This window comes from Barbus barbus (genome assembly GCF_936440315.1).
Source record: "Barbus barbus genome assembly, chromosome: 29".
In the NCBI taxonomy this organism is placed as follows: domain Eukaryota; kingdom Metazoa; phylum Chordata; class Actinopteri; order Cypriniformes; family Cyprinidae; genus Barbus; species Barbus barbus.
This window is the reverse complement of record NC_136757.1, coordinates 21,294,957-21,312,034: the sequence shown is the minus strand read 5'-3', so window position 1 is coordinate 21,312,034 and position 17,078 is coordinate 21,294,957. Positions and strand designations below refer to the sequence as shown.

General features: G+C 37.8%; 2 protein-coding genes across 5 annotated transcripts in view; one reads left to right on the top strand and one right to left on the bottom strand.

The window, feature by feature from the left end:
* Window positions 1-1,319: 1,319 nt before the first annotated feature.
* On the top strand, window positions 1,320-8,935 carry LOC306849265 (uncharacterized protein). Of its 2 annotated transcripts, XR_013782303.1 has the most exons (5): window positions 1,320-1,577; window positions 1,700-1,832; window positions 2,933-3,927; window positions 7,938-8,213; window positions 8,734-8,935. XR_013782303.1 is itself a non-coding variant. In XM_079384179.1 (4 exons), the coding sequence occupies exons 1-4, from the start codon at window positions 1,450-1,452 to the stop codon at window positions 8,008-8,010; spliced, it is 1,329 nt and encodes a 442-aa protein (XP_079240305.1). In that variant the 5' UTR covers window positions 1,329-1,449; the 3' UTR covers window positions 8,011-8,935. The 2 variants fall into 2 exon arrangements, 1 of the variants encoding a protein (XP_079240305.1); XM_079384179.1 differs by having other exon boundaries at window positions 1,329-1,577; window positions 7,938-8,935.
* Window positions 8,936-8,999: 64 nt separating this feature from the next.
* The window catches only part of LOC306849264 (protein kinase C zeta type-like), a 111,502-nt gene continuing 103,423 nt past the window's right edge, over window positions 9,000-17,078 (bottom strand). For all 3 annotated transcript variants that reach the window (XM_079384176.1, XM_079384177.1, XM_079384178.1), the window contains one exon: window positions 9,000-12,706. In XM_079384176.1, the coding sequence (XP_079240302.1) occupies window positions 12,619-12,706 (88 nt within the window). In that variant the 3' untranslated portion in view covers window positions 9,000-12,618. The remainder of the gene's footprint in view (window positions 12,707-17,078) is intronic.

The following is a 17,078-nucleotide window of genomic DNA, read 5'->3' as shown; positions in this document are numbered from 1 at the left end:
ATACATTGCCCTGCAAACATCACATAAATATTTACAGATTTGTCATATCATAACTAAAAGATATTGAAAAAGAGACCTCTGAAAATTCCTAAATTAGATATTCAGGGGAACTTGTGTGACATTCAGGGAATTTCAGTTTTCTAACACACCGTGGATTTGTCAAAACAGCTAGACTGAATTAAACATCTTCTCCAGCACATTAGCCATTCTTTAATCTCTTCTCTCTTTCCTTTTCTCCTTTTGCCACCTCAGACCTCTTCCACAGTGCATTGAGAAAGCTTGCGTTTGGAAGGACTTGGGCAGCGCCCGCTATTTTTACATTTTTCATCATTCATCAGGCAACCATGGCTACGGCTCACAACATTGCCTCACACAAGTCCTAATGACATAAGCGCTCTTTCCTGGATGCCGTCTCCCCGGCTCCATCCCTGAACAGACTTACTCAAAACTCATCTGCTATTGTACTCTCTCACTGTGTGGCTATGGAACCATCAGTGTCAGCATTAGAACCTTCTGGAATTCTCATCCAGAGGAGAGAGACGGTTCCAAACCTTGCCTCAGCCTCTCCAGAGCTGAGGTACCTCGTATGGATCATTTATTTCGGTGGTGACCACCAGAAACCACCTCTTAGTTTTTTTCTCTCCATATGTTCCTTCATAATGCAGTGACATTGATAGTATGCATCCGTGGGTTTCTTCCATCACTGTATAATCATTTCCAGTTATAGCCCAACCCAGTTATACTGTTTGTGTATTTTTATCTTTAAGATCCCAATATCATCCCATTACTATCAATTTGAATCTGATAACTTTGTTAACCAGGATAGATTATTTTATTCTCACAGAGAGAAGATTCCTAGAGTAAACAATTAACAACAAAAAACGGAAGTTAGTGTAACTGTTTATTATGTGCAACCTTCTCACTAGATCATTTTTATAATTTTGTTGACATGACTAATTTACATATAATATTATTTAAGCAACGCACAATACTAATAATTATTTGCATTTTTACATTTACATTTGTATGCAACTGCATACTAACACTGCATTCAGGTATGAGTTTTAGAGAAGAAGACCACTGTCTGCATGTATGTGTATTGATGCTTTGAAAATATCACACCAATAAAGAAGTTGCCTAATAACAATGATGTTGAACTGAATAAATGAATTAATAAAACATAAGCATTTCCTTGAGCACATTAAAGTTAAGACCAACGTACATCTTTTGTTTTAAAACCAAATAAACAATAGAAACCCCAAAGTCATTCATTTCAGCAACGAAATTTCATTCGAACTGCGCAATCAGTGCGCAGCTTTAACGCAAAAAAAACAAAACTTTTATGACCGAACACGGAAGTAGTTCAAAGAAACTCCCGCGTAGTTTTCATTGTTTGGCGAAGCCATGTGCGTTTGATGGAGATGCAGTGTCTACAACCGAAAGACTGCGATGTCTAAACTAAAGAGGAAGAAATCTGCGATTGAGGAGAGTAGATGCGAGGAGCAGACGACGATCAAAAAGTCAAATGGCAGTCTGAGTGCAGAACAGGACAGCAGCTGCAGCAAATCTACAGGCAGGTACGAAGTCTAATGTCACGGCAGTTAATACTCAGCTAATGAAGCTCTCTTCATAATATAATATAATATGCATTTCTGTAACGATATTTGGACTTAATATTATTTACTGTTCAATTCTGCAGGGCGAGGTGGTGGGAGAGTTCTGAATTAAATGATGTGGAGAGACTCTGGGCTCTTACCTTGAGAGCCTTTTGCCCAACCCTGCAGTCTGATCAGGAAGAATGTATTCCACAGCTCCCCCCACCTTCATCCACGGTAAAACATCAACTTATCATCGGTGGTTATCATGGAAGATCTGTTTGGGGTAGTTAGGAGTTTCAACATGCAGTATTTAATATAGTATTTAATATACATTGTAGTATTTATTGAGTCTCATACTATTGCATGACCTTATTTCATATAGTATGAATAAATCCTGCATTTTGTCCTGAAATGGATGTTAGATGCATATCAAAGGTCTAGAGATGACCTTATACTTTCACATCTTAAATGCTTCATTCCCTTCACCAAAATGTCACTTACGAATTACCAATAATATATCACTGTCTTTAAAAGCAGGACCCACCCTCAAACTGTGAGACCTTGAATCTCAGATTTTCCTCTGTACATGGGAAAAGTAGGCTCGATGTTATTTTCCATGGAGATGAGAGGATGGACAGTACTGAATTGTTATTTCCAGAATTGGCAACAAGACTGTGGTGTGTAGCATCTGGGCAACATGTTTATTTAATAAATGACATTTTCCATGAAATGGGTCCACTTTGGTGTCTCGTTACTTAAAAACATACAACAAATAACATTTGAGGTACAAATCCCAAACAGTTAAAGTCATAAAGCAATATCAGAATTTTAGTTTAAAATCTGTTTAATTAATTCTGTTGATTGTATTTATTTTATGGAAAACATATATTTACTACAAATTACTTAGTTTTAAATTGGATCAACATTTTCTGAAGGAAATAAGCACCTCCTGTCATTGACCTTTTTAATATTATTTCTTTAGTAATTCTATGTAATAATTTGTTTCCTTTAAAGTGGCAAATAAACATTTCCATAGCGTTTATTTTTAAATTTCCATAGCGTTTATTTTTAAATTATGCAATGTTTAAAAAAGCAAATTAATGTCTCTCATTGTTTTGTTTTGTGTTGAAAAATATGCAAATATAATGGTTTTCTGGCATCAGTTGTTTTTTTTTGGATCTCTGTCACATGCCAGTTTGGGTTTAGATGTGTCTGCTGTCATGACTTCAAATGACTTCATGTAAAATGTTTAAATTATGTTGCTAACAGAGGGGTCTAATTTACAAGTGCGATAATTTGTGTAATACAGTGTGATTTCCCCTCTATTTCTTTAGAAAGCTCCTGTACAAAAAGTAAGTGATTGGAGGTGGTGCAGTGCAGATGGAGATGTTAATCCCCCTCTGGATTTGCCCGCTCCATCTTTCCTCAATAACCCACCAACAGTGAATGAGGTCAAGAACCCTTTACAACCTCCAGCTGTAGAGAACATGGGAGAATGTAGTCCATTAGCCATCACTAATCAAGAGATTCATGCATCTTCACCTGATCAGGAGAGTGTGTCAGTATGTGACATACAAACTGCTCAGCAGCGCCACCTAGAAGACAAAGTCAATTGCGTTGAGAATCGTGAATTGTCAGATAAACAGGGTGACAAATTTGACCAAGTGGGGAAAGTCTCTGAAATGCAAGAAGTCACAAGAGGATCTGGAGCAGGATTGGATGTGGAATCTGTTGCAGGGAAGGGGGCAAAAACAGGTGCAGGAGGATCATGGTTAAGAACAATGTCTGAAGCAGAAGGATCGGTATCGTGCATGGGAACAAAACAAGGAGCAGGTGGATCTGGATCAGGGCAGAAAGCAAAATCTGGAGCAGGTCAGCGAGCAAAATCGGGAGTAAGAGGATCTGGATTGGTGCTGAGATCAAAATTTGGAGTGGGATTGGATGCAGAATCTGGACCAGGGAAGGGGGTAGGAGGATCTGGATCACGGCTAAGAACAATATCTGAAACCGTTTCAAGCATGGGAACAAAACACGGAGCAAGTGGATCTGGATCAGGGCAGAGAGCAAAATCAGGGCTAGGAGGATTTGAGTCAGGGCTGGGAACAAATTCAAGAGAAAGTGGATCTGGATTAGGGCAGGGAACAAAATATGGGACAGAAGAATCTGGAGCAGCATCTGGATCAGGACTGGGAACAAAATTAGTAGCGGAAGGATCAGGAACAGCAACTGGATCAGGACTGGGGACAACATCAGGAACAGAAGAATCTGGAGCAGCATCTGGATCAGGACTGGAGTGCTGCCCAATGTGTCTGATTCCATTTCCTGCAGGGTGAGTAAATATTTCATATAAATAGGTCAAATCCACAAAGTTGATTGATTTCACAATACAGAACCAAAGATGATGACAATATCAATAGCATGTGTTTCAACAACCCAAAATGTCACATTGGGTGACTGCCACAAAATATCCTATGCATAAAATCTACAATATCCCAACATTCTTCAATTTTGCATTGCTTTTGGGAGCTGAATGACCAGAGAAGTTTTAGCAAATAGTCCAATTAGAAATCGTTGTGAATAAAATGACACTTTTACAAAAATTACAAAAGTTATTTTTTCTTCTTCATTCAAGTTCTGATTTCTCAGAAGCTCATTAAAAAGTCTCAGAATTCAGGTGTTTTTCAGAACAGCAACTCAAATGAGGATGCAGGAGATGTGATCTGCTCTCACTGTAGAGTAGATGCATGTTCTGGAACAGCAGAGAGTAGAAGACTGAGATCAGCTTTGGCACTAGAGATGTTTAGCTGGCTCTTTAGGTAAAGCCAGAACATACATTCGCTCACTCTCATGAACCCCTTGGTAAAACCGCTTCACTAGGCTGTAAGATGAAGTGTTGGTGGATAGAATCATGCATTCTATCACCTCTTTCAAACAGCCAAAGTAAAATTAGTCATTTGCTGGATAAAGACATTTTATTTTCCCTAAATGAAATGGATTTGAGTGTTTGCGCCTTGGGTGCTGGTGGAGCACTGCAAGATGGATATCGCAGCCACGCTTATGTAACTCACTCCTGGATGTGATGTCATCGCTGCAGATGTAGAGCAGAGGATCCAGTTTAGATGGGATTTATATTTATTTGATGCTTTATGAACACTTGATTCTTTATTTTGATTGATGAACATAGCAACGTTTAGCAACTGTTATTGTTGTTGTATTACAGTATGAAGTATGCAAAGTATTACACAACACATGACACTGAATTCTGGAACTTAAACAATAATGAGGTAGTACAGTGTTTGTTTCAGATGGAAATACCCTGCTACTTTATGGCATTTATCAGTCTGCATTTTGAGAATTATGAGTTTTGTTATTTGGGTTGTTTAAATAGAATTACTTCTGGAAAGTTGATCTAAATAGGGCAAAGTTGACGTCTTCCAATGTAACATGATTTAAAATGCATTTTTCTTATATAATTACATGTGTTTTTATTTTTGTTGTTCTAATTAATTGAGAGACTACATGGAATATTTGTAGTTTTAAAGTGCCCCTATTATGGATTTTGGAAAATGACCTTTCATGCAGTGTGTAACACAGCTCTAAGTGAATGAAAACATCCTGCAAAGATTTAAATCTGAAAGTGCACCGTGTATAAAGTTATTGTCTCTCAAAAGAAAGACGACACTGAATCATTGAAACGAGTCATTAAAACGAATCCCAAGCCGTTTCATGTTGACGTCAACATGAAACATTAGCATATTGCCCGCCCACTTGGTGCACGCACAGACCTGGGGAAAATGTGATTTTCGCGTTGGTCTGAATGAAAATGCAAATTCCTTCTTTGCCACTAAGTGGCGCTTTTGGAGTGTTAAAAATAGCTGTTTCCCCAGTAACAGCTGTACACAAAGCAGCACTGAGCTCACAAATGCTGCTTTATCAGGCATTACAGGCATGATGAAATGGAAATGAAATCGCACAATCAGACCAATCACCGCAGATTAGCGTCACGGAAAGGGGGGGTTTGGAAAAATGAATTGTTTAGCGAATGGACTGGGACTCGTTGAGCAAATAAGGTAAAAATAGATGCATATTATAAGACAATGAAAGTGTTTTTTGACATTGCATCCATGTCAGCCTGTTGCTGGGGACTTTCATTTTATACATTTACAGATTTAAGTTAAAAGTGTTTAATGTTCATTGTTAATTCACATTTATTTGTAATAATACATAAACCAATGATAATTTTGTAACACAGTAAGGTTAACTTTTTTGTTAACATTGGTTAATGTATTAGCTAACATGAACTTGCAGTGAGCTAATTCTTTTCAACATTTAATAATTTGTCAATGTTAGTAACTAGAAATGCAATAGATCATTGTTTGTTCATGTTAGTTCAAAGTGCATTAAGCATGTTAAAAAAAATACCCTTTCATTTAAAATTTTATTAGTAAAGGTCATTGCACACTGAGTCCGAAATTTTCGCATGCATTTTTCCGTTTTTCCCATCCTTTCTTATCAAAATGCATGCTACGGATGCGAAAACGCAGAAAATCGAACACGATCTGAATTTTTTTTGACGGATGAACGTTTCGGAGGCAGTGTGCAAACATTATTGACACAACGTGAGGTTGTATTTATTTTTTAACATGCAAAATTTTCGGACTCAGTGTGCAGTGACCTTAAGTGTTGAAATTAACATTAAGACTAATAAATGCTGTAGAATTATTATTTGTTCATTGTTAGTTAACTAATGTTCACAACTGAAGCCTTATTGTGACGTGTTACTGTTAATTTATACAACTTGAAATGTTAAACATGTATTAGTATATTATTAACTTGAACCTACTTTAATAATTGTTGTAAAAAAATAGATATTTTTTGTCAGTTCATGATAGTTAATAATTGACCCATGAAAAAAAATTGAACTTAATTGTAAAGTGTTATCAAATTTTCCTTGCAGATTCATATACTTTTTAAGCTAAAATCTTGATGTTGAATTAAAAAACTCAATGGAACTGTTATATATCCTGTAAATTCATATATTAGTGCTACAGTCTTTTATAGGTGTCATTTTACCCAATGCCAACTCTCCAAAAAGGCTGTTTATGAACCTTTCTGCCCGTGAACTTTGGAGCACTTCTCAGAAAGAGGAAACACTATGTTGAAACACGGCGACTGTGAGTGTACTTAAAGAGAGGAAGAAGAGAAACTCTAAGAAGGACAGTTATTCATCAAAATGGGTCAAAAAGTCACCAGATTCTTGCGAGGTCTGAGAGCAGTGCTCCTTTGGCATGGTGGGCAGCGGCGAACCTCGCCGAACAAGGCAGCACTTTGTTGCGATCGCAGGGCTGGCGTGAGCTGCCCGCTCTCTGCCCGCCATGTGTACATTGGCCAGACTGCAGAGCACAGCAGAACACAGGCAGCCCCGTGAGAGAGACACAATGAGCACTCTTGTCTAGGGAAAGACATAGAGAAACAGGCAGATATAGAGAGCGAGTTTCCGAGGGCGTCGATACAAGCCGAGGGCAAGACTGGTGAAGAGATGGAAATCTTGATGGAGGGAATCAGGGGTGGGTTGGCACGCGTAGACTTGCAGAATGGTTTTGAGGTTTGCTGCTGGGAAGCATCAAGCCGTCTGGGTTGGAAAAGGGATTAGAGAGGAAAGGAAGGAGTCTTGAAGGGAAAGGGAACACAAACAAATGAATGCGCCTAGAAATGAGTGGTGTTTGGGGAGGAGGAATGATCATTGGAACGTCAAATTTGAGACCTGGTGACCTCACAGTTTATGTGTGCTTGTTAGCCGAAGGCTTACTACAACAAACTATTCCTCAGTGGTTTATTTTTGTGCACACATAAGTAAATTACTATAAATGGAGTTATTCACTTTTCTGTATCTGCTACTATAAAATGCTACAAAAAAGCCACCAACTATTCATCAAATCTTCAATCGTAGAAAAAGTGCATGAATTCTAACAGTGAGGTTTTAGTAAATGCATGTTAAGAATTGTTGGATACCAAGAGAAAATCTGAAATGAGAAGCATAAATTGAATTGTAAACAGCTTCTCCACAGTCCAAAACTTACATCAACAATCATTATTCCCAAATAGTTTTTTTGAGAAACAGTGAGGGATCAATAACTTATCATGACTCAAAAATCTTATTTTGTTTCCAAAACTGCTCATTGTGCAAGAGAGAAACGGTCTTGCTGTAGCACCCTTGCATTTGGGTTTACAAACCACATATTACTGGAACGAACACTGATTTCTCTTAAGTTATGGTGTATTGGATTGTGTGTGTTTGTGTTGCTCACTATTGTTAAAAACATGTTTGTTTTTTTCCAGGTTCACCCAAATGCAGTGTGATGGTCATCTTGCACAATGTTTATCAGAGATGCATGAAGACATTATTTGGTGATGACAAGGAAATTTTGTTATATTCTTTCAGATACTTGTGTATCTTTCCTTTGTTGCATGTGCTTGCAAAGTATTACTTTAACGTTTTGAAGACCTGGAAAGGAATAGTTTACTCAAGAAGAAAGACTTTTTTTTACTCGCCCTCAGTCCATCCAAGTTGTAGATCAGTTTGTTTCTTCATCAGAACAGATTTGGAGAAATTTAGCCATACATCTATTGCTCATCAATGGATCTTCTGTAGTGAATGGGTGCCGTCAGAATGAGAGTCCAAACTTCTGATAAATAAACAATAATCCACACAATTCAAGTCCATTAATTAATGTGTTGTAAAGTGAAAAACTGCATGTTTGTAATGGACAAATCAGTCATTACAGTATTTTAACTTTAAACTGTCGCTTCTGGTCCAAAATCCACAACAACACTTCCTCCAGTGAAAAAGTCCATCCCCTGTTGTCCTCTCACATCAAAACCCCACTGACATACTTATTTAGAACTGTTCTGGACAGTTTTCGCTGTGCATATTTCTCTCCTGATTCAGAGGAGCTTACTTTTTCTCTGGAGAAAGCAATAATATGGATAGAGGACTCTATTTCAGCCTGGTTTGAAATTAAAAACGCCTTAAATATGGATTTGTTTATTACAAACACACAACTTGTGGATTACCCACATTACTTGTGGATTTTTGTGACGTTTTTATCAGCTGTTTAAACACTCATTCTGACAGCACCCATTCACTGAAGAAAATAGTGAGCAAGTGATGTAATGCTAAATTTCTCCAAATCTGTTGAGATGAAGAAACAAACTTGGATGGCCTGAAGGTGAGTTTTCAGCAACTTTTCACTTTTGGGTTAACTATTCCTTTAAATACTTCTTATAAAGTATGATTGATAAATATGCATTGTGCAATAAAGACAGTGCTCTCTCACAGACCCGTGTTTTTCTTTTCTTTTTTTTCTCCACTCCCAGAAATCATGAGACAGGAAATGTGAAGTCAGTACAATGAACATTTACTGATTTACAGTTATTATCTAAGATGCTTAAGACTTAACCAAAGACATGTTAACATCTCTCTCTCCCACCCTCAACCCACAGAAACTCTACTAGAGCGTTCATTTACAATAATTTATAAAACAAACACTTCAAATATAAAAGTTTTCCCCTGTAGCACATTGATAAGAGCGTCATTTGCTTTGGACTCAACATAAGGAAAGAACCGAAAAGAGAAATAAAAGCAGAAAACAGCTTGCGACAGCTTTTGTATTTGGCAAGTTGATAAATAATGGAAATTTCTTGCTTAAAATGTTTTCAGGGACAGGAACTTTTATTTTATTGCAGTCTTGAGCTCTTACGTTTGAGACCAGCGGCTGGGGACACTGGATTGAGATATCTCTTATAATGATGCAGAAACAGATTTATTTCTGTTTCTGTGAAAATTTTAAGGGTTAAATTACAGATATTTACAATTATGCCAAACTCATTCCAGTTCAAACATAAATATGAATAAAAACCCAACAAAGGGCAATTGTAAATCTGACACCATTTCATGTGGGTTCTGTACATTAGCTCAAGCTGGTGGAAAATTAAGTTGTTGGTCGGATGAAGATGATATATTACTTGGTCCTCTTCTAATATACCATAGTACCTGTTTCTCATACAGTTTGTCAAAATAATCATTGGTGTACAGGAATGAAAATGAAGCAAATTTTGTATAGGACCAACTTTACCGTAAAAACCCTGTCAAACTATACTGGAATGCCACTTGTTGGCAGTTTGCATTCACCTGAAGTTCCTGTCACAAACAATCATTCATAAATAGTGGAGTTCATCAAAATGTTGTGCCTGTTTTTGTACCAGCTTTTCATTAGAGAGCTGAAAACGGTGGGGAAATCTGGCTTTGCTCTCAGCCTCGTTATCGTTACGTTCGTCACGCTTGTTATCTCCCGGGCCGCTCTTTGTTCTTAGCCCGTCTGCTAATCTCACTACTGTCTGACACAAAAGCAGCTAATTAATGCTGTTAACAAGGCAGCAATTCTTCATACAGGTCTGATTTCATCAAAGCGTTCACATCTAAGAGTGTCGTCTTCACTCTTCAGGAAAAGAGGGGAATTCAAAAAAAAAAAAAAAACTTGGGAGATTAAATGCAATGGAAGATAGAAAACCTATCTAGTTGCTTAATAACACAATATCTTATCACTGTGAGGGATTAATCAGTCAAGCTAGCCTGTGATTGGCTGTTTTTCTCTTTAAAGGGAAATTACGGGTTTTGAAGTTAATTTTTAAGAGCTTGTTTTGTGTGGCCTGGAATTTAAATAGACATGATGATTTAGTTGCGTGTAGGAGTGTACGTGCTACTCTCACGATCTCTGCAGTATGTATACTGTGCACAGTATGCATGGGATACCCAGATGACCTACTACATTTGTCAAGACACACACAGCGCAGAATAACATATCCCATAATGCAATACACACAACTTGATCTTCCATTTCCATCTCTTTTTTTGGCTCACTATTTTGTCTAAGTGTAAACACACAGCATTTTTACACAAAATTGATTTTAAAATACAAAATAGTCATTATTAGTTGCTTATATGCAACATCACAAGGTAACATGACAGTGTAGCTTACTAATGTCAGAAAAGTGTTTATCGTGGAATATTGACAATCATTTCACCTACTATTAATAAAAATAGTAGACAGAATACAGTATATTCTACAAGTACAGTAATAGGCTAAAACGCCGTTCCGAATACAACCTGTCACTGAATGATTTAAGATTAGCATTCTGCATTAACTGTGTTTGATATTAAGTGTTGCAATGGGTTAAATTTAAGCATCTGACTGCGACTGCAAAGACAGTTCCACCATGCGTTTAGGTCATCTGAGATTCAGTCACATCACTGTTGCACAATTTTACCACCACACAACACCAGCGACATGATGTACAAACCCTTTGTTTGTGTTCTCACGCTTTCCACAACGTCTCAACAGCATGTTATTGACAGATCACATGAGTACAACAACACAAAACCCTCTTATCGAGGGGCGCAGCCATTTTAGTAATATAGAGTGCGGTTGTATTGAATTCTACTGTAATATTAAACCCAGGATCATTGGAAAAAAACGTGCCTATGGCGACATTTATGCAAAATGATATCATGTTGTTTTTTCATGACACTTTTAATGTGAAATGCTAAAAGCGCATTCAGTTTGATCTGAGATAGATAAATGTAAATCTGGCAGCGTTTTATTTTGGTTGCTTTTTTGTAATATGGTGGTTTGGAAATGAAATTTCCGATGAGGTTAATGCTCATATGAATGAATGCTCACATTTGAAAATAACGTACTGACCCTAAACCTAATTGAAGCAAATGTGAGTGATTTTAGCTAGCTTCTACAAGTCTTTAAGCTCTTTTATTATTACTTGTGCAATGCTGTACCGGGTGAGCTACCGAGCAGGTTTACGATGTGGGAAAAACCATACATATGGAGCAGGTTATGTGGGGCAAATTTTAAAATGTATTACAAATCATGCACCATACAAGTGTTTTGAGGTCATAACATAGTAATGTGCAAGCAACTGTGCAAATAAAGTCCTTATTAATTAGTAATATGCCCAATAACAGTAATTTTGCACAAAAACTTGGATAGAGGAACGTTTTTCCAATAAACCTAGGTTGGTTATATTGCTGCTGGTCTGATGTATTTGGGCTTTGTGATCATTCAGTGTCTAACTTTAATGTTTTGTTTCAACATATGTATCAGAGTGTTTGTGTTATGTAAAAAATAATAATAATAATAACACCTGCAGCCCACTTTCTCATTGGATGGTGCAACCAACTCCAATCTAACGTGGAGTTTAGAGCAGTTTGGAGCATGGTGAATTTTGGATCTTTGAGGCACTTCTTCAAAAAACACATTTTATCTCCCATTTACTCTGTAAAATCAACATGGGTGGTTAAAAGCTTGCGGTTTGAAGCTAAGCTACCCACTGTGGATGAAACCATCATGGTCATGAATTAAAATGTGCCACTTTGCATCATAGAAGGCATCATAAATTTTTCGATTGGCTACCTACACTATAATACAACATTTTTTTTTACCTTTAAACATTATACATTCTTGTTTTGCTTGAGGACGCCCCTCATACAAGATTAAAGAGAATCCAAAAAAATAAAATAAAATAAAAGTGCACATTAAGTTAGAACTGTCATATTTAGCTAGGGTTGATGGGAAATGTAGTCTCTGATGGACGCAGGCACACATCGAAGGAATTAACTTCAGTCCCAGGCAACAGTGCACGCACACACACAAACATGGGCGTGAAAATTAAAGAGGATGCTGGGAAGCAGGAAGACAATCAACAGCTGAAATTTGGGGAATAGTTCTGAGTTTGTTTTCTGAAGATCCTCCAGTCGGTTCTTCTTCCAGTGTAACCCCAAAATAACTCAAGCAGGGTCCGAAACTTGAAGTCTTAAGTGTTGCTTTTTGTCTTTAACACAGTTTTAAGGAAAGTTCTTCTCTGTGACATGTCTGAGTCTGAGCTAAACTCAGCTGTAGTAGTCTTGTGGAGCCGCAGGCAGAGAAACATCAGCCGTATTGTTCTTCCCTCATATGGTTTCTTCATTGGAAAGCAGCAAAGGATTAATGTACTCGAATCCCTCAAACTCAGACTGGTCTATTCTCTTGATCACATCCCTGAGGAGAGAAACCAACATTATTAATAAAAGAGCTAGAACTCAACTCTGCATGTCCCGCACTGTGGCTTAAAGCAAAAACGAGGGGAAAAGTGAGAAAAAAAAAAGTTGCTGGCACCACATATACATTTATTCATTTAACCGACATGTTTATTCAAATTAGGAATATAGAGATTTAACCTGAGGCAATAATGCGAGAACAGCTAACAGTTGCAAACATTGTCAAGAAGAGTATGCTCAATTTGACCTTTTATTTCCAGTCTGATTAAATACAGCTGATATTTTTTATATTTATTTTCATTCGCTACTTGGTTGACTGGGAAATTTAAGACATTTTTCCACAAAATTAAATAAAAAATGCACAATATATATTTTCTTGGGGAACACATGCTTATATTTAAAAGTGAGGGTCAGTACTTTTTCGAGAGAGAAATTATAGTGACCGTAAAGATATTTTTAATTTATAAACTGTTTGAAATCCGGGTCCATTCCGGAAGACCTGAAAATGGCCATGGTTACCCCGGTTCTCAAGAAGCCCTCTCTTGATGCCTCTGTTTTAGAAAACTACCGGCCTATATCCACCTTACCATTTATCTCAATAGTAATGGGAAAAAATTATGCTCCTACAACTTCAGTCTTTTTTAAATGATAATAACATCTTTAAAAAATTTCAATCTGTTTACAAATCACTCCACAGCACTGAAACTGCCCTTGTAAGAGTCTTGAATGATATCTTAATAAATACTGACTCTGGTGCTTCTGCTATTTTAGTGATGTTGGCCTTTGATACTGTTGATCACGAGATTCTCATTTCTCGTTTGGCGTCTCATGTGGGACTGGGAGGGGTGGTTTTAAACTGGTTTAAATCATTCTCAACAAATAGGTGATTTGTGGTAAAAACTGAAAGTTTTCTCTCAACCCCAGGCAACCTAACCTGGAGTTCCTCAGGGTTCTATCTTATCTCCCACATTCTTCTCTCTTTATATTCTTCCTCTGGGCTCTATTTTCAGAAAACACAGCATCTCTTTTCACTGTTACGCCGATGATCTACAAATTTACTTGCCTTTGACTAAGAAAACTAATTTTACCATTGATACTCTTACTGCTTTGTCTTGCTGATGTCAAATCATGGCTTTCTAAAAACTTTCTGTTCTTGAACTCAGATAAAACCAAAGTTATTGTTTTCAGTCCCTCCAAACATAGGGCAAGTATTCAACTCAACCTCGGGAACTTAAATTCCTTTATCTCTCCCCATGTTCGGAATCTGGGTGTGGTGTTTGATAATTCCTTTTTAAATTTGACAAAACAAATTAGTGCTGTAGTAGGTTCTAGCTTTTTCCATCTTCGTTCCCTTTCTAAAATTAAGTCATCTCTCTCAAAAAGCTCTCTAGAAGTTGCTATCCATGCCTATATTACGTCAATTCTTCTTCATCAGTTAGGAACCTAGGTGTGCTGTTTGATAGCAAACTTTCATTTGAAAGCCATGTTTCTAGCATCTGTAAAACTGCGTTTTTCCATCTCAAAAACATATCTAAATTGCGACCTATGCTCTCAATGTCAAATGCAGAAATACTAATTAATGCGTTTATGACCTCAAGGTTAGACTTTGTAATGCTTTATTGGGTGGTTGTTCTGCACGCTTGATCAACAAATTACAGCTGGTCCAAAATGCAGCAGCTAGAGTCCTTACTAGAACCAGGAAGTACGACCATATTAGCCCGGTTCTGTCAACACTGCATTGGCTCCCCATCAAACATCGTATAGATTTTAAAATCTTGTTAATTACTTATAAAGCCTTGAATGGCTTAGCTCCTCAGTACTTGAGCGAGCTCTTATCAAATTATAGTCCTCCACGTCTGCTGCGTTCTCAAAACTCTGGCCATTTGATAATACCTAGAATATCAAAATCAACTGACTGCGGGCGGCAGATGCTTTTCCTATTTAGCACCCAAACTCTGGAACAATCTACCTAATACTGTTCAGGAGGCAGACACACTCTGTCAGTTTAAATCTAGATTAAAGACACATTTCTTTAACCTGGCTTTCACATAACAAACTAATACACTTCTATTATTCAAATCAGTTAAAGGATTGTTAGGCTGCATTAATTAGATCAACCGGAACCGCGAACACTCCCCATAACACATGATGCACTCGTTACATCATAAGAAGAATGGCATCTACGCTAATATTTGTCTGTTTCTATTCTGTTTCTCAGTCCGTGTCTGGATCAGATGGTGGATCGGTGCCGGGAGATGATGTATGTGGCCCTGATCGTCGGCGGAGGCCGGACACCTGGATGAGCCCCAGGGACATATCCCCAGTCACCGTAGCCACCCGATCCGGTCTTTATCCAGCCCAGATGGTCACTGCAGTCACCAGATCAGATGGTGAATCAGCACCCAAAGAACGTCAGCGGAGATCAAGACACCGAGATGAGCACCAGAGACAGATCCCCAGTGAGGACCCCGCCACTTAGACAGCCATCGGGAAAGACCACTGGAACCAGTTGAGTCCTTACAATCTGACTTTGCTGCAGTTGGAATTGAACTTCTGGTTCGTTTTGGCCAGAGGAGAACTGGCCCCCCGACTGAGCCTGGTTTCTCTCAAGGTTTTTTTCTCCATTCTGTCACCGATGGAGTTTTGGTTCCTTGCCGCTGTCGCCTCTGGCTTGCTTAGTTGGGGACACTTCATTTCCAGCGATATCGTCGACCCGATTGCAAAGACACTATTTAAACTGAACTGAGCTGGATGATGACATCACTGAATTCAATAATGAAATGCCTTTAACTGAAAATCTTTTTTTTAATCTTTTCATTTTACATTATTGACACACTATTTTAATTTTTTGATATTGTGCAGTTGCTTTGACACAATTTACATGGTTAAAAGCACTATATAAATAAAGGTGACTTGACTTGGCTTGACTGCTGGATTATTGCAACTTCCTCTACTTTGGTATATCAAAGTCTCAAATCTCGCGGTTACAAGTAGTTCAAAATTCATCAGCTAGATTCTTGAAGGGGTGTAAAAAGTTTGATCATGCCACTCCCCTCTTGCGATCATTGCATTGGCTGCCAGTTCATTATCGAATTGAGTTTGAAATCTTGCTACTTGTCTATAAATCACTTAACAATCAAGCTCCGTCTTATTTGTCTGATTTACTCCACCCCTACTCTCCGGCGAGGGGACTAAGATCAGAGGGCAAACTTCTCCTCCAGACTCCTAGAGCTCATTTAAAAACCAGGGGATCTGGTTTGAAGTGGCTGGTCCCACCCTCTGGAACAACTTACCATTTCACATTAGAATGGCTTCCACAGTTCAAGTCATATCTTAAAACACATCTTTTCTCTCTGGCTTTTAACATGTAGTAATGTGTGCTTTTGAATGGTTTTAATCTGCTTTTGTTGTTGTATTTGTCCCTGAATGGTTTTAAATAGTTTACTAATTTTCTCCTCATATATTATTGTTTGTTGTGCAGCACTTTGGTCGGCCTTGTTTCGTGCTTAAATGTGCTCTAGAAATAAAACTGAACTTGAACTATAATGTGACAACATATTTCTATTCAAAACAAACTGTTCTTTTTAATTTTCTATTCATCAAAGAATCCTGAAAAAAAAAATATCGGTTTCCACAAAAATATTCGGCAGCACAACTGTTTTCAACATTGACAATAATAAGAAATATTTCTTGAGCACCAAATCAGCATATAGAATGATTTCTGAAGGACGATGATGTGACACTGAAGACTGGAGTAACGGCTAAACTGTAGTGCTGTCAAATCGATTAATCGCATCCAAAATAAAAGTTTGTGTTTAGATAATGTGTGTGTGTCTTGTGTATATTTGTATAAATACACACACATACAGGCATATATTTAAGAAATATATGTAATTTATATTTATACTATACGTATAAATACATATGTACAAATATATATAAATACACAGACATGTATATATTTAAGAAGTATTTCACGAGTTCACACTTACATATAATCAAACTGAGTAAAGGTTATGTGTATTTGGCGTGCTGTCCAGGGAGATGGCTCCGGCTCAGCAAGACCCCCCAGCCCGGGGCTCTCCCCCTGTCCGGGGAGAGGGGTCCAAGCTCGGTGTTTAGCCCGGCCTCAAAGTGTTCCCTCGAGAGCTTCTCCCCATGCGGGGGTAGAACGGGCTAAAGGCGTGGAGTCAGGGTGGTGGAGGGATGCTGAAAGTCGAGATAATGGAGGTAGGACGTACTTGGTTATTTATAGTAGATTGCTTGTGCGCTGATTGATTGATTAGCTGGCCGTGTTAATTATCTGAGTGTGCTCCTCCCGAAATTTGTTTATAAAACATCACGATTGTATATATTTATTAATTATATAATAT